At 43.3% G+C, this 24,095-nt stretch overlaps 1 protein-coding gene across 2 annotated transcripts in view; it reads left to right on the plus strand.

The window, feature by feature from the left end:
- Window positions 1-9,644: 9,644 nt before the first annotated feature.
- The window catches only part of Hsp110 (heat shock protein 70Cb), an 87,954-nt gene continuing 73,503 nt past the window's right edge, over window positions 9,645-24,095 (plus strand). Inside the window, exon 1 of one of the 2 annotated variants that reach the window (XM_071658612.1) lies at window positions 9,645-9,921. In XM_071658612.1, the coding sequence (XP_071514713.1) occupies window positions 9,815-9,921 (107 nt within the window). In that variant the 5' untranslated portion in view covers window positions 9,645-9,814. The remainder of the gene's footprint in view (window positions 9,922-24,095) is intronic. The other variant, XM_071658613.1, reaches the window with a different exon arrangement.

Raw genomic sequence — 24,095 nt, forward strand, 5'->3', positions numbered from 1 at the left:
TGGCAGCTCACCTGTGTGGCAGCTGACTAGTGTGGCAGCTCACCAGTTGGGCAGCTCACTAGTGTAGCAGGTCACCAGTGTAGCGGCCCATTTGTGTGGTCGCTCACTCGTGTGGTAGCTCACCAGTGTAGCAGCTCATTAGGGTAGCAGCTCACTTGGGTGGCAACTCACCAGTGTAGCAGCCAAATATTGCAGGAGCTCAATTGTGTGGTATCTTACTTGTGTGGTAACTCAGCATTGTGGTAGCTGAGTAGAGTGTAGCAGCTCACTTGTGTGGTAGCTCACTAGTGTAGCAGCTCGCCAGTGTAGCAGCTAACTAGTTTGGCAGCTCACCAGTGTCGCAGCTCACTTGTATCGTAGCTCACTAATGTGGCAGCTCACCAGTGTGGCAGCTCAATACTGTGGTAGTTCACTAGTGTTGCAGCATACCAATGCAGCAGCTCATTTTTGTTGTAGCTCACTAGTGTGGCAGCTCACCAGTGTCGCAGCTCACTTGTATCGTAGCTAACTAGTGTGGCAGCTCACCAGTGTGGCAGCTCAATACTGTGGTAGTTCACTCGTGTTGCAGCATACCAATGTAGCAGCTCATTTTTGCTGTAGCTCACTAGTGTGGCAGCTCACTAGTGTGGCAGCACACCACTATACTAGCTCACTTTTTGTAGTACCTCATTAGTGTGGCACTTCACCAGTGTGCAGCTCAGTAGTGTAGTAGCTCACTTGTGCGGTAACTCACTAGTGTGGCAGCTCACCGGTTGAGCAACTCACTTGTGTGGCAGGTCACCGGTGCAGCAGCCCAATTTTTTGGTCGCTCACAAGCGTGGCAGCTCACCAGTGTAGCAGCTCACTATGATGACAGCTCACTAGTGTGACAGCTAGATATTGCAGGAGCTCACCAGTTTCACAGGTCATTTGTGTGGTAGCTCACTAGTGTTGCAGCTCATCAGTGTGTCGGATCGATAGTGTGGCAGCTCACCCGTGCAGCAGCCCAGTTGTGTGGTCGCTCACTAGTGTGGCAGCTCATCAGGGTAGCATCTCACGAGCGTGGCAACCCACTAGGGTGGCAGCTCTCTAATATGGCAGCTCACTATGTAGGAGCTCACTTGTGTTGTAGCTCACTAGTGTGGAAGCTCAGCAGTGTGGCAGCTGACTAATGTTGCAGCGACCAGTGTGGCAGCTGACTAATGTTGCAGCGACCAGTGTGGTATCTAATTTGTGTGGAACTTCACTATTGTAATAGCTGACCAGTGTAGCAGCTCACTACTTTGGCAGCTCACCAGTGTCGCAGCTCATTTCTGTCGTAGCTCACTAGTGTAGCAAGTTACCTGTGTGGCAGCTGACTAGTGTAGTAGCTCACCAGTGTAGTTGCTTACTTGTGTGATAGCTCACTTTTGTAGCAGCTCACTAGTGTGGCAGCTCATTATAGTAGCAACTTACTAGTGTGGCAGCTCACCAGTGTGCAGCTTGGTAGCGTAGTAGCTCACTTGTGTGGTAGCTCACTAGTGTGCCAGCTTACCAGTGTGCAGCTCAGTATTGTAGTAGCTCACTTGTGTGGTAGCACACTAGTATGGCAGCTCATTATTGTAGCAACTTACTAGCGTAGCAGCTCACCAATGTGCAGCTTGGTAGTGTGGTAGCTCACTAGTGTGGCAGCTCACCAGTGTGGCAGCTCATTAGTGTGGCAGATCACTGGTGTGGCAGCACACCAATATACTACCTCACTTTTTGTAGTACCTCACTAGTGTGGCAGCTCACCAGTGTGCAGCTCAGTAGTGTAGTAGCTCACTAGTGTGGCAACTCACTAGTGTGGCAGGTCACCAGTGTAGCAGCCCATTTTTGTGGTCACTCACTAGTGTTAAAGCTCACTAGTGTAGCAGCTCATTAGGGTGGCAGCTCACTAGTGTGGCAGCTCAATAGTGTGGCATCCAAATATTGCAGGAGCTCACCAGTGTAGCAGCTCATTTGTGTGGTCGCTCACTAGTGTTGCAGATCATCAGTGTGGCAGGTCAATAGATTGGCAGCTCAGTGGTGTAGCGGCCCAATTGTGTGGTAGCTCACTAGTGTGGCAGCTCATCAGGGTAGCATCTCACTACTGTGGCAGTTCACTAGGATGGCAGCTCACCAGTGTGGCAGTTCACTATGTGAGAGTCCACTAGTGCTGTAGCTCACTAGTGTGTAAGGTCAGCAGTGTGGCAGCTGACTAGTGTGGTATCTCATTTGTGTGGAACCTCACTAGTGTAATAGCTGACCAGTGTAGCAGCTCACTACTTTGTCAGATCACCAGTGTCGCAGCTCACTTGTTTCGTAGCTCACTAGTGTGGCAGGTCATCAGTGTAGCAGCTCACTAGTGTGGCAGTTCACTGGAATTGCAGCAAATCAATGTAACAGCTCAGTTTTTCGTAGGTCACTTGTATGGCAGCTCACCAGTGTGTCAGCTCATTAGTGTAGCAGCCCACTAGTGTCCAGCACACCAATGTATCAGCTCACTTTTGTCGTAGCTCTCTAGTGTGGTAGCTCACTAGTGTGGCAGCTCACCATTGTGGCAGCTCACTAGTTTGGCAACTCACTAGTGTAGCAGCTCACCAGTGTGTCATCTTGCCAGTGTGGCAGCTCACCAGTGTGACAACTCACAAGCGTGGTGACTAGTGTGGCAGCTCACTAGTGTGACAGCTCACCAGTCTAGCAGCTCACTTCTGTGGTAACTCATTTGTGTAGCAGCTCACTAGTGTGGCAGTTCTCTAGCGTGGCAGTTCACCAGTGTGGCAGCTCACTATTGTGGCAGCTCGCTGGTGTGGCAGTTCACCAGTGTGGCAGCTCGGCAGTGTCGCATCTCAGTTGTGTCGTAGCTCACTATTGAGGCAGTTTACCAGTGTGACAGCTCACTAGTGTGGGAGCTCACTAGTGTGGCATATTAGTAGTGTGGCAGCTCACCATTGAGCATCTCACTAGTGTAGCAGCTCACTTGTGTGGTAGCCTACTAGTGTGGCAGCTCACCACTGTGGCAGCTCACCGGTGTAGTAGCTCACTAGTGTGGCAGCTCACCAGTGTGGCAGCTCACTATTGTAGGAGCTCATTTGTGGGGTAGCTCACTACTGTGACGGCCCAGAAGTGTGACAGCTGACTAGTGTGGCAGCGTGTGGTAGCTCACCAGTGTGGCAGCTCACCAGTGTGGCAGCTCACCGGTGTAGTAGCTCACTAGAGTGGCAGCTCACCAGTGTGGCTGCTCACTATTGTAGGGGCTCATTTGTGTGGTAGCTCACTAGTGTGGCAGCTCAGAAATGTGGCAGCCGACTAGTGTGGCAGCTTACCAGCGTAGCAGTTCACTAGTTTGGCAGCTTACCAGTGTCGCGGCATACTTGTATCGTAGCTCATCAGTGTGGCAACTCAGCAGTGTGGTAGCTCATACAGTGGCAGCACACTAATGTAGTAGCTCACTTTTCTCCTTGCTCAATAGTGTGTCAACTCACCAGTGTGGCAGCTCATTAGCATGTCAGCTAACTAGTGTGGCAGCACACCAATATATCTGCTCACTTTTGTCGTAGCTCTAGTGTGGCAGCTCACCAGTGTGGCAACTCACTCTTGTTGCAACCCACTAGTGTAGCAGCTCACAAGTGTGGAAACTCGGTAGTGTAGCAGCTCACCAATGATACAGCTCACTAGTGTGGTAGCTCAATAGTGTGGCAGCTTAAGTTTGGGAGCTCATTACTGGTGTAGCAGCTCACTAGTGTGGCAGTTCACCAGTGTTGCTGCTCACTAGAGTGGCAACTCACTAGTGTAGCAGCTCATCAATGTGGCAACTCGCCAGTGTGGCAGCTCACCAATGTAACAACTCATTACTGTGGTAGCTCATTAATGTGGGAGCTCACTAGTGTGACAGCTCACCAGTGTGGCATTACATCCATGTATCAACTCACTTTTGTCGTAACTCACTAGTGTGGCACCTCACTTGAGTGACAGTCACCAGAGTGGCAGCTCAATAGAGTGGAAAATCACTAGTGTAGCAGCTCACCAGTGTGGCAACTTGGCAGTGTGGCGGGTACCAGGGTGACATCTCACTAGTGTGGTAGCTCACTGATGTTGCAGCTTACCAGTGTGGCAGCTCACTAGTGTGGCAGCTCACCAATATGGCTCACTATTGTGGTAGTTCACTAATGTGGCAGCTCGCTAGTGTGGCAGTTCACTACTGTAGCAGCTTACCAGGATCGCTGCTTACTTGTGTCGTAGCTCACTAGTGTGGCAGCTAACTCGTGTGGCAGCTCACTTGTGTGTCATCTCACTAGTATGGCAGCTTACCAGCGTGGCAGCTCACTAGTGTAGCAGTTTATCTGTGTAGTAGCTCACGAGTGCGGCAGCTCACCAGTGTGGCAGCTCACTAGTAAGGTAACTCACCTGTGTCGCAGCTTACTTGTGAGGTAGCTCACCAGTGTAGGAGCTCACTGGTGTGGCAGCTCACCAGTGTAGCAGTTCATTTGTGTAGTAGCTCACGAGTGTGGCAGCTCACCAGTGTGGCAGCTCACTAGTAAGGCAACTCACCAGTTTAGCAGCTCACTTATGTGGTAGCTCACTCGTGTGGCGGTTCACCAGTGTAGCGTCTCACTAGTGTGATACTCACCATTGTGGCAGCTTACTAGTGTGGCAGCTCACTAATGTAGCAACTCACTTATGTGGTAGCTCACTAGTGTGACAGCTCACCAGCGTGGCAGCTCACCAGTGTAACATCTCACTCGTGTGGTAGCTCACCAGTGTAGTAGCCGACTAATTTGGCAGCTCTCCAGTGTTGCAGCTCACTTGTATCTTAGCTCATTAGGGTGTCATCTCACTAGTGTGGCAGCTCAATAGGTGGCAGCACATCATTGTAGGAGCTCAATTTTCACCGTAGGTCACTAGTATGGCAGCTCACTAGTGTGTCAGTTCACTAGTGTGGCAACTCACTAGAGTGGCAGCACATCAATGTAGCAGCTCACTTTTATCGTAACTCACTAGTGTGGCAGCTCACCAGTGTGGTAGCTTGCTAGTGTGGCAGCTCACTAGTGTGGTAGCTCACTACTGCGGCTGCTTACCAGTGTCACAGCTCACTAGTGTGGCAGCTCACCAGTGTAGCAGGTCACTAATGTGGTAGCTCTCTAGTGTAGCAGGTCAGTTGTGTAGTAGCTCTTTTTAAGAAGCTCATCAGTTTGGCATCAGTGTAGCTGATCATTTGATGGCAGCTCACTAGTGAGGCATCTTACCAATGTGGCTGCTCACTATCATTGTAGCTCACTTGTGTGGGAACTCACTAGTGTGGTAGCTTACCAGTGTAGCAGCTCACCAGTGTAGCAGGTCACTAGTGTAGCAGCTCATCAGTGTGGAAACTCATCAGTGTGGCAGCACACCTGTCGACAGCTCACTAGTATGGCAGTTCACCAGTGTCGTAGCTCATTGGTGTGGCAGCTCACTAGTGTAGCAGCTCTCTTGTGTGGTAGCTCATTAGTCTGGCAGCTCACCGTGTGGCAGCCTACTAATGTGGCAGCTCACCAGTATAGCAGCTCACTAGTGACGCAGCTCATCATTGTAGCAGCTTAGTAGTGTGGCAGCTCACTAGTGTCGCAGCTCACTTGATTCGTAGCTCACGTGTGGCAGATCACGAGTGTAGCAGTTTATACTAATGTTGCAACTCAGTAGTATGGCAGCACACTTGTGTAGCAGCTCACTTTCGTCGTAGCTCACTAATGTGGCAGCTCACTAGTGTGGCAGGAAACCAGTGTAGCAGCTCACCTTTGTTGTAGCTCACTAGTGGGGCAGCTCACCAGTGTTGGAGCTCACTTGTGCGGTAGCTCACTAATGCGGCCGCTTACCAGTGTGGCAGCTTACTTATGTGGTAGCTCACAATTGTCGCAGCTCTAGCTTAGCAGCTCACTAGTGTAGCAGCTCACTAGTGTGATAGCTCACTAGTGTGTCAGCTCACCAGTGTGGTAACTCATTAGTGAGGCAGCTCCTCAGTGTGCCAGCTTACCAGTAGGGCACCTGACTAGTGTGCCAGCTCACCCAAGTGGCATCTTACTAGCGTGGCATCTCACTAGTGTGGCATCTCACCAGTGTGGCATCTCACCAGTGTAGCATGTCAGCTGTTGGGCGTGGCCAGCCGCATCTGTTGTAATGCACCAGGTTCCAGCTTCCCCCTCAACGTTAACCATGCCAGAACACCTTCGCTCTATATAGTATATTACCTCACTAATGTCACTGACTTACCTCATATCGCCAGTCAGCAGGGCTAGCGGGCGTGATGGGCCAAATGAGGAGATGGCGAAGCAGGTTGTGTGTGAGTCTCGCTCTCCTTATATAGCAAGCCGCGGCCCAGAAATGGTCGGTGTGGCTATAGACTCTCGCCCCCACGACGCTGACTCATATAAGCAGTAACCTGTTCATTCAACCAAGCTCTTAAGTGTCATACAGTAGGGTACAGCTAGTCCATAGGAACACTGGCGGGGGTACAGAGGTGGACGGGGGTTAGGGAGGGATGAAACACTTTGAAAACCAAGTTGGGATCAGACCCCCCTTATTTCATTTAGACTTACATGTATAGAACTACTTCAGTATGTTGTATGTTAGGAAAAGCTTTTGCTCCAGTGAGCCGCCTCTCCCTCCCTCCCTACTTTTGAGAAGGTGCCGCCGACCTTGAGGGAGAACCAGTGTAGACGTACCGAACGTTGGGTGGTGGTGGTGGTGATGACGCAATCACCGAGCCACACAGCTCAGGGGGAAGAGAGGGACGGAGGGAGGGAGCCCTAGCAGTATTCGTCATGGAGGGCAACGTGCTATGAATTCCTCACAGGATTTAACGCCAGCGATCAGTGTGTACACATGAGACTAAGAGATCTCACACTCACATTAGCCACATGAAGGGGATCACTTTGGGAGCGTGAGGTAAGCCCGAGACAGGTATGAGGGGCGTGGGGCACCAGCCCCACGCCCCCACCACCACTGGGCCAGCGCCCTCACACAGCCTAGCGCTCGCTGTGTGGGAGTATCTTATCTCTAGCGAGCACCGTTCTTTGTGCATAGTTTAATTCGCTTTTTTTTTTATGAGTTAAACGTCTGATTACTTGGACGCTTATCTATCATTTCCAGTCAGTTTCAAATTTACGCCAAATTTCGCTCATCAACCCTAATATAGTATGAGGAAACCTAGCATAAATAACCTTGCTTTACTACTATCCCGTTTGCCCTCCTTTCGTGCAGGTGAGCAAGAACCTCTGCCTGCTAAACCTAGCCTAACCTAACCTAACCTAATCTAACCTAGCCTAACCTAACCTAATCTAACCTAGCCTAACCTAGCCTAATTTTACTAGCCTATTTGCCTTCCTGTCATGCGTCTTCTGGACAGTTGCGAGGGTCGCTAATCGCCTAGGGAAAGTTGACATAACGGGACGTCTACTTAACTAACACTGTTACCAAACTAACTATAGTTGTTGTCTGGTTTGTGTGTGGTTTGTCGAGATAACTTCTTATTCTTTCTTGTTTGTCTTTTATGCTGGGGTCATTTCTTTTTCTTTTTTTTAGTTGTTTCTTTTTAGGTTAGGTTAGAGGTTTGGTGGTTTGCTGTTGGGGAATAGCAGGAGTTTGTTGCCAGTACATTACTGATATTCTTATATAGAATGCGCGAAGGAAATACAAGTAAAAGCCTTTTTGTCCTTCATAATTTTCATAAATAATCGAAAAATTCAAATCATTAAATGCCTTTTTTTTTTTTTTTACAAACGTCCAGTTTGAGTGCCACTGTTTAAATACAAAGGGGATAAAAGTGAGTGTTCAACCTACAGAGGCATAAGTTTGTTGAGTGCACCTGATAAGTTGTATGGGAGGGTGTTGATTGACAGGGCGAAGGTATGTACACAGCATCAGATTGGGGAGGAGCAGTGTGGTTCCAGAAGTGGTAGAGGAGGTGTGGATCGGGTCTTTAAAGTGTATGTGTGTGTGTGTAGATAAAGCATATAATAGACTGACAGATGCATTGTGGAAGGTCTTAAGGATATATGGTGTAGATGGAAAGCTACTGGAAGCATCCGTTCACATCCATTCTCCAGCTGTCATGTGTCATGCCCCGAAAACACAACTTACATACATTCAGGCCCCACGAACATTTCACACACACACACACACACACACACACACACACACACACCGGCTGTGAGCCCGTTATTGTGAGAAAAACTTTGCGAACAAAGGATAGACAAAGCTGATAACAAAGTTGGAACAATCGGTGTGAGACAAGGCGCTGATAGTGACGTATTTTATCAGACAGATAAGTTGATTGACGCCCGTTTACGCACCTTTGGTGTGAAGAAAGAGTCACTACTGACTGGATATCCCTCCATACAGGTAACCAAGAGGCTATACCACAAAGCCCTACACGGGACAACATTGCCTGTGCAAACATTTAATGAGACAGTAGTCATGGGTGAAATACAAGATCCTGAAAAAAGGCAGTTGAACTAAAATAACCTCACACATACAATCATCAGACCAAATAAACACAAATAACATGATATAGGCCAAAGAAGAAACAAAAATAAACACACACACACACACACACACACACACATATATATATATATATATATATATATATATATATATATATATATATATATATATATATATATATATATATATATATGAAGAGATCAACCTAAAAATAACATATGATGAACCTTGCATGCCAAGCTACGACTTGAGAACAGCCTTTAACAAATCTCAACTAAGATGGAGAGTCCAAACGTGAGCTATGACATTCTACACTTTCTGTCTCTTCCATTTCTTTTTTTTTTCTTATATATATATAGTTATTCTTCAATCTTCTGCCGCCGTTTCATTCCATTTTTTCTTCACATTACCGCCTTTCCTCACAGTCAGCCACTCCTCGGGGAGAAAGGTGGCGGCAGCTTCTGGCCGATGAGTCTCCACCTATCTGCTTTATTTGTCCTCTGGAATCCATAATATGAGGGTTGACACTCCTGCCTGCCCACTCCAGGGTCGAACTTGGGGAGAGGCAGATCAAAACCCCGACCGCTGGCCTCATCCGTCTGCATCGTCCAATGTATTTTCAAAGGATGCTACTACACAAGTCTGGTAGTGCACAATGTATATATATACATGTCTGATCAAGAATAAGCTCTCACATAAGAAGATAAGATTATTTCTATCCACTTGAATTCTTGGAAGTTTCAGTCATGATGAAAGAATGAATAGATTAGAAAAGAAAAAAAAGGATATATTTCTAGAACAATCAGGAAAGTTCTATATCGGTAAAATGCACAAAAGATGCTGTAGGTATCATCAAATGATGTTTTTTCTTTTGATTTGAAGTTTTTGTTACTTATAATAAATCAAATATTTCTTAAATGCATAAATGAAAAATTTAATGTACTTTGGAATTTCAATTGGGATGATTCAGCTGTCTGGCGTACGATTAAAATGTCACAGCATCTGCTTCAAACACGTTGGATGAATGAATGATTCCACTTTCAAGACAAATGGATAATAGATCTGAGTATAGAAGATATATAATTGGATTTTTTAGTGATATTTAAGCGTTTGATAAATCAAATTATATTTATTGCATTGACAATACTTGTTCCCTAAAGGTGGCTAGCGTGTGAGCCTAACCGGCCTCGTGCTCTAGAATTTTCGTCAGTGTGTCATGGGCAGTGTTCCGCTAAAGTATCTAGGGTGTTGAGGTGGTGTAGTGATACAAGTCCGCGCCATTCCACACTGACGTGTGTTTGCGTCGACACATTTTGATTGTTGTGAGGACACCAGGCACACGTATATTGTCAAAATGTCGGTTATTGGGATTGATTTCGGGAACGACGGGAGTTATATTGCCGTGGCCAGACAGGGTGGTATTGAAACTATCGCCAACGATTATAGTTTACGCTCCACACCGTGAGTATGTTTCGTTTCTCTTGTCAGTCTCTTGACTCGTGCCATTGAAACGTGCTTCTCAGTGATAAATAAGTTCAATGTTTCTTAGAATTGCTCATTGCAGTGTGCGGGTGGCCGCAAACTCCTGTTCTATGGCAGCTGATGGAATCCTAGCTGGCCATGAGGTAGCGGCAGGTACCTATATACATCCCCAGCCCCATTTATATACAATATAATTAGTCAGGTTGAGGAAATAAATGAGTTTTTAATTTTGATTATGAAGGTTCCATATAAATCGTCGCGTTTAGGTAGGTGGAAAAAGTTGAAAAATAAAGTCTACATTTTAACACATTCATGAGGTAGAAGTCGAGGTTAGAACATTTGTACGGAGGGGGGAAAAAATAATGCTATCAAAGTGCTGGAAAATTATAAAGCAATGCTCATTAGTCCAATTCAGAGAAGTAAACCCATTTATAAAGATGCTGCTCGTCACATGTAACATGTGGATATACTAACTGGATGATCGTAAACTGATACTCTCAGAATTTTTTAATATATTTACCTTTGAGCACTGAGGTATTACCTGATTGTATATATACTTAAGGGAAGAATAGGCAGGTGTATTAAGAGAAGGAGGTTATGCAGACTTAATTATGGGTTCCGGAGTCCATCGATCTTGGCCCAGCCTTACCTGTATTGACATCATGGTAGTGAGTTTGGGGAGTGTGTGTGTTCTTTGGCTGTGACGATGACAGCTAGTAACTAGTAACTTTTCTATGCTTGATAAGTGGACTCCGGTGGAGTGCATTTGGTCATGGTTCTTGAAATTAGGTGTGTGAATATTTGATGATGGGTGGAAACTTGAAACATTGTATGTATTCCAACGTGATGGTCAAGGGTGGTTACCTGAGTATGATTTTTTTTCGAGATGTTGGAGTAATTTCTTGTGTACTTTACGGGAAGTGAGTTTTCATGGTTCTTGAAATTAGGTGTATGAATATTTGATGATGGGTGGAAACTTGAATCATTGTATTCCAACGGGATGGTCAAGGGTGGTCACTTGAGTATGATTTTTTTTTCGAGATGTTGGAGTAATTTCTTGTGTACTTTACAGGAAGTGAGTTTTCATGGTTCTTGAAATTAGGTGTATGACTATTTGATGATGGGTGGAAACTTGAAACATTGTATGTATTCCAACGGGATGGTCAAGGGTGGTCACCTGAGTATGATTTTTCTTCGAGATGTTGAAGTGATTTCTTGTGTACTTTACGGGAAGTGAGTTTTACATTAGTGAGGGCCCCATCCCAGAACATTCTGTTCTAACTTTTGAATACCTGATGAAGTCTGAGGTCTTCTCCCAGGCCAGGCTGTTGGATTGGATCATTGGTTGCCTAGCTGTTGGAAGCTGCAGCCTGCAGGCCCACATAGCACCCACATCCTGGGTGCTTTGTCACACTTGTAGGTACTTGTCGGGTGCACTCGTGTACTTCTCCTCTGTGCATTCCATCCTGTTTTTTATGGTAATCCATTTGATTTGTGCATGCAATCAGCATTAACCATGTTTTCAGTCATATTATTCCAGTCATCCTCCAATCCTCTACTCTTCTAGTACTTCAAATTTTTTTCAACAAATTTCTTGCTGAATCTCGTACTGTCCTCAGGTTGTTTCATCCTTACATTTCAGGAAGAAATTGTCCTCTGTTTACATCAGTCTGTCATTAAAACTTGGGGTTGTGCTCAGGTCAGACCTCACTAGTCTCATTTAAGGCCTGAAGCCTTTCCATATAACTTGGCTCTCTTAATTTTGGACCATCTTTGTTGGTTTCCTTTGATCCATTAGTCTAATAACTCCTCATGCCTCCTAAGGTGCCGTGACCATACTTGAGGAATGATTGCAGACTTGGTCTTCACAGAATGTGAACAGTTTGCTGAATATATCCTTATCCATGAACTTTAGTGTGTAGTTCTGATATTTGCTTGCAAATGGGTGAACTTAATCTTTCACCAAAGGTTGGGCTTTGATGACAGGTTGGGGATTATGTCGACTATGTCTCACACACACATTCCTGCTGGATATTTCATTCGAGATAATGATCATATTGAATTTTTTGCTGTATTCTCTTTTTATTACTATAATGTTTACCTGAGATGAACTTCATTAACCATAAATTAGACTCGTAAACTTTGGAGTTTTTCATCTAGAAACTTGAGATTTTGTACTCTTACTGAGGGAACCTCAAGAGTATGCACCTAGCTCTGATTTTTTAGATTTGATGTATTTTTTTGTCCATATGTGTGTATGTGCTTGTCAGCATAGTTGCTCCTTGAAGATGGCAGCCCAAAGCTTTTAAATATGCATAGTATAGGTACTCAAAGGATGTGCACTTGGGGTTGATTTTATTTTGTGTAAAAAGCAGGGTATTAATAAAGGTAAGTAATGAAGAACATAGGGGAAAAACTGGTTCAGCCCAAGCAGAGGTAAGTGCTTTGGCCAATTATTGATATGATTAATGTTCATTTGAGTGTTGTTAAGAATGACCAAAAGCTTGTTTGAGGACATTCTGTTTCACTGCATAGACACCGTTGAAACCTATTTATATAGAACTTGCAGAGAATTGAAGTGATTGTTTGGTGTGCTTAGTAATCACAGGCCATACATTATGGGTAGCCAGAGTACCTGTCGTTATTAGAATTGAAGTAATTGTTTGGTTTACTGAGTAATTACAGGCCACACATTATGGGTAGCCAGAGTATCTGTCTTTATCGGGGCTAGAATCAGTATGGTAATGTAATTTTTCTTTGTTATACTTTTTCGTACTATTAGACTTTCACAATGTTAAAGAAATCATTGTCTCTTATTATCCCATGGCTTGCATGCAGTTTCCTGTTTCTATCTGTCATCATCATGGAGGTATGGTGCAGATGCACATGCATGCACAATGGCACCAGATTAAAAGAAGTTCCAAATCCTTAAGGACCTATTATTATGTATACAAAGAATGAAGTGTGTGTCACCATCATGAAGCTGTGGTGCTGACAAACATTCTCTTCACACATGCAGGCAGATGTAAATATCATGATTAGGTACATACCCTTGAGGTTCCATTACGGTAATGTGTTTAAAAAGTTTTTGAGCTTTTAACTCTGTCTTGCAGCTGTTGTGCTGATGAACACACCATTTAGTCACCATAGTATGCATAGTTTTCAGTTTCTAGCTGTTATTGTCACTAAGAAGGTAGCTGTCTTTTCTTTCTGCCTCACTTACATGTGGACTACTGGCATTCTGGCCACAAACATAAAATCTACCCTTGTCATGAATAGCACTTGTCAACACTTAACTCTTGCAGCTCATTCTTCATAACTGTATATTTTTCTGTGGTGAGCATGATGTACTAGTCCCGCCTTTTGGCAAAATGGTAAGAGCAATAGATAGATGTAATAGGTAGGAACATTTAAGGAGGATTATTAGGTAGAAGGATGAGATAGAAGTAGTCATTAGGAACACTTGATAGGAGCCAATGCGAGCACTGCACTAGACTTGCCCTCTGCCAGTTGTGTGTTAAGGGTAAGCCACTAAAGGCTAAGAAGTGGCACTGGAGTTCTTTAGTTATGGAGACTGTAGCTTTGGCCACCCCTTTCAGGGAGTTGCAGTTGGAACAGGCATCAGAGATGTAAATAGATGGATAGATAGATAGTTATTCATGAAACTGTGGCATTGACAAACACACGTCAAATTTTCAAAAGGAAAATCATACATGGGTGCATATCTTTAGTATGTACACACACTTTCAGGTTTCTGGCTGTCATTGTCATGGAGTTTGGCACTATGACACACATGCTATCTTGTTCGTGTATATGACTGTTTTTGAGTGATGGGATGATGATTTACTTGACTGTTTTTGAGTGATGGGATGATGATTTACTTAAGATGGTTTGATATACCCAATAAGGGTGCTTATAGTAGACAAAAGTAATACACCTCTCCCTGACATATGTATGAGTTCTGTTCTGACTGGCTTGTAGAAATTGTATACCTGTACAGCATTTTTATCCTGCTCAAATTTTTTTCATGGTTATCTCGTTTTTATTACCCAGCTTTATTATATGATTCTGTAATATCTCCTTCCGTTTATTTAAGATTCTTTAGTTCTTATTTCATTTTTTTATTTTTTTTGCGGTTGTATGTATGGATGGTTGCAAGTTGTATAGGTCATAATTAGGGGATCAGGTGTATTGTTATTATGATCTTGACTCACTCACATAATCATAACTTTGAGTACAGAATTATGATGATTCACAGCTTTCTTGATTTACTTGACTTCATTATGCATGTCACAAGGACAAAAAAACGATATCAACTAAAATGGATCTCCGTTCATCTGTAGAATTAACATAGTCAGTTTTGAGAATATTATTATAGATGTGATAGCTTGTTTGATTGATTTTGTATTTAACTTCAGCACTTAGGAAAAACCATGCACATACAAGTTACAGACAATGAAATGATTGAAAGTTTGATATGGACACGTCAATCCTACCCCATCCTATTTATTGATAATCTTTGTGAAGCAAATGAGAGTTGGGGTGAGAGACTATCAGTAAATTTTAGGGAGAATAAAAAGATGTTCTGGAAGGAGGTAAATAGGGTGCGTAAGACAAGGGAGCAAATGGGAACTTCAGTGAAGGGCGCAAATGGGGAGGTGATAACAAGTAGCGGTGATGTGAGAAGGAGATGGAATGAGTATTTTGAAGGTTTGTTGAATGTGTCTGATGACAGAGTGGCAGATATAGGGTGTTTTGGTCGAGGTGGTGTGCAAAGTGAGAGGGTTAGGGAAAATGATTTGGTAAACAGAGAAGAGGTAGTAAAAGCTTTGCGGAAGATGAAAGCCGGCAAGGCAGCAGGTTTGGATGGTATTGCAGTGGAATTTATTAAAAAAGGGGGTGACTGTATTGTTGACTGGTTGGTAAGGTTATTTAATGTATGTATGACTCATGGTGAGGTGCCTGAGGATTGGCGGAATGCGTGCATAGTGCCATTGTACAAAGGCAAAGGGGATAAGAGTGAGTGCTCAAATTACAGAGGTATAAGTTTGTTGAGTATTCCTGGTAAATTATATGGGAGGGTATTGATTGAGAGGGTGAAGGCAGGTACAGAGCATCAGATTGGGGAAGAGCAGTGCGGTTTCAGAAGTGGTAGAGGATGTGTGGATCAGGTGTTTGCTTTGAAGAATGTATGTGAGAAATACTTAGAAAAGCAAATGGATTTGTATGTAGCATTTATGGATCTGGAGAAGGCATATGATAGAGTTGATAGAGATGCTCTGTGGAAGGTATTAAGAATATATGGTGTGGGAGGCAAGTTGTTAGAAGCAGTGAAAAGTTTTTATCGAGGATGTAAGGCATGTGTACGTGTAGGAAGAGAGGAAAGTGATTGGTTCTCAGTGAATGTAGGTTTGCGGCAGGGGTGTGTGATGTCTCCATGGTTGTTTAATTTGTTTATGGATGGGGTTGTAAGGGAGGTAAATGCAAGAGTCCTGGAAAGAGGGGCAAGTATGAAGTCTGTTGGGGATGAGAGAGCTTGGGAAGTGAGTCAGTTGTTGTTCACTGATGATACAGCGCTGGTGGCTGATTCATGTGAGAAACTGCAGAAGCTGGTGACTGAGTTTGGTAAAGTGTGTGGAAGAAGAAAGTTGAGAGTAAATGTGAATAAGAGCAAGGTTATTAGGTACAGTAGGGGTGAGGGTCAAGTCAAGTGGGAGGTGAGTTTGAATGGAGAAAAACTGGAGGAAGTGAAGTGTTTTAGATATCTGGGAGTGGATCTGTCAGCGGATGGAACCATGGAAGCGGAAGTGGATCATAGGGTGGGGGAGGGGGCGAAAATTTTGGGAGCCTTGAAAAATGTGTGGAAGTCGAGAACATTATCTCGGAAAGCAAAAATGGGTATGTTTGAGGGAATAGTGGTTCCAACAATGTTGTATGGTTGCGAGGCGTGGGCTATGGATAGAGAGGTGCGCAGGAGGATGGATGTGCTGGAAATGAGATGTTTGAGGACAATGTGTGGTGTGAGGTGGTTTGATCGAGTAAGTAACGTAAGGGTAAGAGAGATGTGTGGAAATAAAAAGAGCGTGGTTGAGAGAGCAGAAGAGGGTGTTTTGAAATGGTTTGGGCACATGGAGAGAATGAGTGAGGAGAGATTGACCAAGAGGATATATGTGTCGGAGGTGGAGGGAACGAGGAGAAGAGGGAGACCAAATTGGAGGTGGAAAGATGGAGTGAAAAAGATTTTGTGTGATCGGGGCCTGAACATGCAGGAGGGTGAAAGGAGGGCAAGGAATAGAGTGAATTGGAGTCATGTGGTATACAGGGGTTGACGTGCTGTCAGTGGATTGAATCAAGGCATGTGAAGCGTCTGGGGTAAACCATGGAAAGCTGTGTAGGTATGTATATTTGCGTGTGTGGACGTGTGTATGTACATGTGTATGGGGGGGGGCCATTTCTTTCGTCTGTTTCCTCGCGCTACCTTGCAAACGCGGGAGACAGCGACAAAGTATAAAAAAAAAAAAAAAAAAAAATATATATATATATATATATATATATGTATGTATATGTACGTATACATTGAAATGTATGTATGTATATGTGCATGTGCGGGCATTTATGTATATACATGTGTATGTGGTAGGGTTGGGCCATTCCTCGTCTGTTTCCTTGTGCTACTTTGCTGTCCCGGAAGACGGTGATGAAGTATGATTTTAAAAGGTCTGTGAAGATTGTTATTGGAAGGAACTTATGAATTTTGTAAATGATAATGTGTACTATGTTCGGGTAAGTCTTGAGTAGGGATGAATAGTTGTAGATATCAGTTAGCAAATGGGAATTTCAGTGAAGGGCGCAAATGGGGAGGTGATAACAAGTAGTGGTGATGTGAGAAGGAGATGGAGTGAGTATTTTGAAGGTTTGTTGAATGTGTTTGATGATAGAGTGGCAGATATAGGGTGTTTTGGTCGAGGTGGTGTGCAAAGTGGGAGGGTTAGGGAAAATGATTTGGTAAACAGAGAAGAGGTAGTGAAAGCTTTGCGGAAGATGAAAGCCGGCAAGGCAGCAGGTTTGGATGGTATTGCAGTGGAATTTATTAAAAAAGGGGGTGACTGTATTGTTGACTGGTTGGTAAGGTTATTTAATGTATGTATGACTCATGGTGAGGTGCCTGAGGATTGGCGGAATGCGTGCATAGTGCCATTGTACAAAGGCAAAGGGGATAAGAGTGAGTGCTCAAATTACAGAGGTATAAGTTTGTTGAGTATTCCTGGTAAATTATATGGGAGGGTATTGATTGAGAGGGTGAAGGCATGTACAGAGCATCAGATTGGGGAAGAGCAGTGTGGTTTCAGAAGTGGTAGAGGATGTGTGGATCAGGTGTTTGCTTTGAAGAATGTATGTGAGAAATACTTAGAAAAGCAAATGGATTTGTATGTAGCATTTATGGATCTGGAGAAAGCATATGATAGAGTTGATAGAGATGCTCTGTGGAAGGTATTAAGAATATATGGTGTGGGAGGAAAGTTGTTAGAAGCAGTGAAAAGTTTATATCGAGGATGTAAGGCATGTGTACGTGTAGGAAGAGAGGAAAGTGATTGGTTCTCGGTGAATGTAGGTTTGCGGCAGGGGTGTGTGATGTCTCCATGGTTGTTTAATTTGTTTATGGATGGGGTTGTTAGGGAGGTGAATGCAAGAGTTTTGGAAAGAGGGGCAAGTATGAAGTCTGTTGGGGATGAGAGAGCTTGGGAAGTGAGTCAGTTGTTGTTAGCTGATGATACAGTGCTGGTGGCTGATTCATGTGAGAAACTGCAGAAGCTGGTGACTGAGTTTGGTAAAGTGTGTGAAAGAAGAAAGTTAAGAGTAAATGTGAATAAGAGCAAGGTTATTAGGTACAGTAGGGTTGAGGGTCAAGTCAATTGGGAGGTGAGTTTGAATGGAGAAAAACTGGAGGAAGTGAAGTGTTTTAGATATCTGGGAGTGGATCTGGCAGCGGATGGAACCATGGAAGCGGAAGTGGATCATAGGGTGGGGGAGGGGGCGAAAATTCTGGGGGCCTTGAAGAATGTGTGTAAGTCGAGAATATTATCTTGGAAAGCAAAAATGGGTATGTTTGAAGGAATAGTGGTTCCAACAATGTTGTATGGTTGCGAGGCGTGGGCTATGGATAGAGTTGTGCACAGGAGGATGGATGTGCTGGAAATGAGATGTTTGAGGACAATGTGTGGTGTGAGGTGGTTTGATCGAGTGAGTAACGTAAGGGTAAGAGAGATGTGTGGAAATAAAAAGAGCGTGGTTGAGAGAGCAGAAGAGGGTGTTTTGAAGTGGTTTGGGCACATGGAGAGAATGAGTGAGGAAAGATTGACTAAGAGGATATATGTGTCGGAGGTGGAGGGAACGAGGAGAAGAGGGAGACCAAATTGGAGGTGGAAAGATGGAGTGAAAAAGATTTTGTGTGATCGGGGCCTGAACATGCAGGAGGGTGAAAGGAGGGCAAGGAATAGAGTGAATTGGAGCGATGTGGTATACCGGGGTTGACGTGCTGTCAGTGGATTGAATCAAGGCATGTGAAGCGTCTGGGGTAAACCATGGAAAGCTGTGTAGGTATGCATATTTGCGTGTGTGGACGTATGTATATACATGTGTATGGGGGGGTTGGGCCATTTCTTTCGTCTGTTTCCTTGCACTACCTCGCAAACGCGGGAGACAGCGACAAAGTATAATAAAAAATAAAAATAAATCAGTTAGTGAATGCTGATGCATCTGACACTTGTTTCATTGAGTTGATAGGACAAATACACAAAATGTTAGGTCAAATGAAAGCAAGGAACATGGAACAGCATACAGTTTGTGTCCTTTAAGGTTGCATTGTTGAAAGTAAAACAGCAATACCCAGCTGTGCTCTGGATGAAATAGTGATTTTGATTTTCCAACTTATGTATTATGTACTACATTCTCATTTAATAAAAGACTTATAAAATTTAAAGCAAAGTTACCCTAGTGCACACCTCCTTGGGGGTCTCCATAGTATGCATACAAAGTTTCAGGTTAATGGCTGTCTTCGTCATGGAGTTACGGTGTTGGCAAGCATCCAGAATTGAAGAAAGTACTCCCAGATGCACCTACTTTAGGATCCCTTAGTATGCATACAGAATTTCAAGTTTCTGCTTTCACTGAGCTATGGTGCTGACAAAACACAGAAAGTATTCCTACCAAGCCTTTGGTTTCTGAGTGTCATCTTCATGGAGCTATCACACACATATACAGACTTTTGTAATGATGCAGTCACCATTGGTGACTCTTGTATACAAATGGTTGTGGTAGCCGTTCCACGGCTACCACAACTGTTTATCCTACCCTTACAGCAGATCGATAAGTTGGGTGCCTGACATAGGCTAAGGTGTGTATGTTTGCACACGTAAAACTAATACAGACATGGCTTGTATTTACGAGGATGAGACAGTGCAACATGAGTGTAAAATGCTTTCTATGTAGCACACAAACAATATTCACATGTGTAGGCTGAGGTGTAAGTATGTGTGTGCATGCACACAGAAGTAAAGACATGGTACACATGTACAAGATCAAGAGACGGCAACACAAATGTAAAACTCGTTCCCTGTAACTCACAAATAGTAATCACACACACCTCTGTGATTTAATGGTTGCCATTACACTTGCATGGGCTGCTTATGATCAAGCTCAGATAAGTTTGAATCCTGGTCGTGGCAGCTGGTCCACAGACCACCCAGCTGTTCATCCTCCTCTAGGGGCTGGTTGATAAAATGGGTACTTGGCACAGATTAGGGCAGTGAGTGTGTGTGTGTATACTTATGGAGTAAAGATATGATACATGTACAAGTTTGAGAGACGGGTTAGCACGAGTGTAAAACTATCTTCCTATAACACAAGCATGGTAATCACATGCAAAAGCTAGGGTGTGTGTGTCTTTTTACAGAGGTGTAAATACTTACTACATATATAATACACAAATAATAATCACACACACACACACACACACACACACACACACACACACACAAAATACACAGATAATATTCACATACAAACACACACACAAATTGTTTTATCTGGTATGTGGTACATGGAAAAGTATGTGTGTATACATACAAATGGTAATCATACACACATGCACCCACCAGATAAGAAAATCATACCCAGGTGCACTTTTATATAACAGTCATAGTCATGGAGCTTCGGCACTGACAAACACAGGGACAAAAAAGTTAAAAGATAAGTTTAACAATGCATTCGTAGGTGTGCACCCTTAAGGTTCCCTATGTGTGCATAGTTTCAATTTTGTATATATCATTGTCATGGAGCTATGGCACTGACAAAACATGCACACCACATTTGGAAAAAAATCATACTGAGGTGCACATCCTTAGAGTCCACATTTTATGCATTCAAAGTGTCAAGTTTCTAGCTATTGCTATGGGGTTATGGCTTTGACACAGACATAGGTTATTGTACTCGTAGAAATTTCTGATTGTTACATTAGAATACTTTGAGGTATGTTTTTGCCTTATTCAGGGATTCGTGTTTGGGTGAAATTTCTTATTTCATTTGAAATATCCATTACATGGATGACAGTACATTGATTTCTGCCCATATATCAATAATGTATGACAATGGTGATCAGTGATTTTTACAGTATATAGGATTAGTCTTGGCATTTACTTGAAACAAACAATAAGTAGTTTAATGATGAAATAAGGTTTTGGAGTAAACATAGAAAAACCTATTTTTATACATCAAACGATGGAATGATTTGAGTTAGAGACATCTGCTGGTATTCACCAGGTGTACAGTGTGTGGTAATAGTGTAAGATATTCAAGTAAGAGGCAGGATGTCTACTAGCTTTATTTCTTATCCCATGGAAAGACGAGCATTCCTGGAAGGTCGAGCGACATACCTAGAACTGGGATTGTACCCAGAACAGCTAGTGCCTTATGTAAAACAGTTGGCACCATATCTAGATCAACCAACATTGTTCCCAAAAGAACAACACCATGTATAGAGCAGTTGACAATATACTTAGAAACAAGTGGCTCTTTAAATAAGACAGTCTTTCACATATATATATATATTTTTTTTTTTTTTTTTTTGCTTTGTCGCTGTCTCTCGCGTTTGCGAGGTAGCGCAAGGAAACAGACGAAAGAAATGGCCCAACCCACCCCCATACACATGCCATGATTCAATCCACTGACAGCACGTCAACCCCGGTATACCACATCGCTCCAATTCACTCTATTCTTTGCCCTCCTTTCACCCTCCTGCATGTTCAGGCCCCGATCACACAAAATCTTTTTCTCTCCATCTTTCCACCTCCAATTTGGTCTCCCTCTTCTCCTCGTTCCCTCCACCTCTGACACATATATCCTCTTGGTCAATCTTTCCTCACTCATTCTCTCCATGTGACCAAACCATTTCAAAACACCCTCTTCTGCTCTCTCAACCACGCTCTTTTTATTTCCACACATCTCTCTTACCCTTACGTTACTTACTCGATCAAACCACCTCACACCACACATTGTCCTCAAACATCTCATTTCCAGCACATCCATCCTCCTGCGCACAACTCTATCCATAGTCAACGCCTCGCAACCAAACAACATTGTTGGAACCACTATTCCTTCAAACATACCCATTTTTGCTTTCCGAGATAATGTTCTCGACTTCCACACATTCTTCAAGGCTCCCAGAATTTTCGCCCCCTCCCCCACCCTATGATCCACTTCCACTTCCATGGTTCCATCCGCTGCCAGATCCACTCCCAGATATCTAAAACACTTCACTTCCTCCAGTTTTTCTCCATTCAAACTCACCTCCCAATTGAATTGACTCTCAACCCTACTGTACCTAATAACCTTGCTCTTATTCACATTTACTCTTAACTTTCTTCTTTCACACGCTTTACCAAACTCAGTCACCAGCTTCTGCAGTTTCTCACATGAATCAGCCACCAGCGCTGTATCATCAGCGAACAACAACTGACTCGCTTCCCAAGCTCTCTCATCCCCAACAGACTTCATACTTGCCCCTCTTTCCAAAACTCTTGCATTTACCTCCCTAACAACCCTATCCATAAACAAATTAAACAACCATGGAGACATCACACACCCCTGCCGCAAACCTACATTCACTGAGAACCAATCACTTTCCTCTCTTCCTACACGTACACATGCCTTACATCCTCGATAAAAACTTTTCACTGCTTGTAACAACTTGCCTCCCACACCATATATTCTTAATACCTTCCACAGAGCATCTCTATCAACTCTATCATATGCCTTCTCCAGAACCATAAATGCTACATACAAATCCATTTGCTTTTCTAAGTATTTCTCACATACATTCTTCAAAGCAAACACCTGATCCACACATCCTCTACCACTTCTGAAACCACACTGCTCTTCCCCAATCTGATGCTCTGTACATGCCTTCACCCTCTCAATCAATACCCTCCCATATAATTTGCCAGGAATACTCAACAAACTTATACCTCTGTAAGGTAAATAAAGGAGGTAAATAAAGTGCGTAAGACAAGGGAGCAAATGGGAACTTCAGTGAAGGGTGCAAATGGGGAGGTGATAAGTAGTGGTGATGTGAGAAGGAGATGGAGTGAGTATTTTGAAGGTTTGTTGAATGTGTTTGATGATAGAGTGGCAGATATAGGGTGTTTTGGTCGAGGTGGTGTGCAAAGTGAGAGGGTTAGGGAAAATGAGTTGGTAAACAGAGAAGAGGTAGTAAAAGCTTTGCGGAAGATGAAAGCCGGCAAGGCAGCAGGTTTGGATGGTATTGCAGTGGAATTTATTAAAAAAGGGGGTGACTGTATTGTTGACTGGTTGGTAAGTTATTTAATGTATGTATGACTCATGGTGAGGTGCCTGAGGATTGGCGGAATGCGTGCATAGTGCCATTGTACAAAGGCAAAGGGGATAAGAGTGAGTGCTCAAATTACAGAGGTATATATATATATATATATATATATATATATATATATATATATATATATCGCTACCTCGCAAACGCGGGAGACAGCGACAAAGTATAAAAAAAAAAAAAAAAAAATATATATATATATATATATATATATATATATTTTCTTTCTTTCAAACTATACGCCATTTCACGCGTTAGCAAGGTAGCGTTAAGAACAGAGGACTGGGCCTCTGATGGAATATCCTCACCTGGCCTCGTTCTCTGTTCCTTCTTTTGGAAAATTAAAAAAAAAAAGACGAGAGGGGAGGATTTCCAGCCCCCCGCTCCCTCCCCTTTTAGTCGCCTTCTACGACACGCAGGGAATACGTGGGAAGTATTCTTTCTCCCTTATCCCCAGGGGTAATATATATATATATATATATATATATATATATATATATATATTTTTATTTTTTTTTTTCGCTGTCTTCCGCGTTTGTCACAGTACCTAGAGCATCTAGTACTATACTTAAATAACTGGCAGCACACCAAGAACTAGTTTTGTTTCTGTTTACTGCAACTCGGGCATATGCATATATATTTTTCATGCTATTCGCCACCTCCCGCATTAGCGAGAACAGAGGACTGAGCCTCTGAGGAAAATCCTCACTTGGCCCCCTTCTCTCTCTCTCTCTCTCTCTCTCTCTCTCTCTCTCTCTCTCTCTCTCTCTCTCTCTCTTTTTTATTTTTTGAAAATTAAAAAAACGAGGGGAGGATTTCCAGAGCCCCACTCCCTCCCCTTTTAGTCACCTTCTGTGACACGCAGGAATACATAGGAAGTATTCTTTCTCCCCTATCCTCAGGGATAATATATGTGTGTGTGTGTGTGTGTGTGGATGAAGGCAGGCAGGCAGGTGTGAATATGGTGTGTATATATGTATCTATCTCTTTGTTTATATGTTGATATGTATGTATGTTTTTTTTTTTTTTTTTTCTTTTTTTTTTAATTTTCCAAAAGAAGGAACAGAGGGGGGCCAGGTGAGGATATTCCACAAAGGCCCAGTCCTCTGTTCTTAACGCTACCTCGCTAATGCGGGAAATGGCGGATAGTTTAAAAGAAAGAAAGAAAGAATGTATGTGTTTGTGTAAATTAGTGGATGAATCTTTCTTTGGTTTCCTGGCATTACCTTGCTGATGTGGGGAATGACTATCA

Source organism: Panulirus ornatus, chromosome 66 (genome assembly GCF_036320965.1).
Source record: "Panulirus ornatus isolate Po-2019 chromosome 66, ASM3632096v1, whole genome shotgun sequence".
Lineage (NCBI taxonomy): Eukaryota > Metazoa > Arthropoda > Malacostraca > Decapoda > Palinuridae > Panulirus > Panulirus ornatus.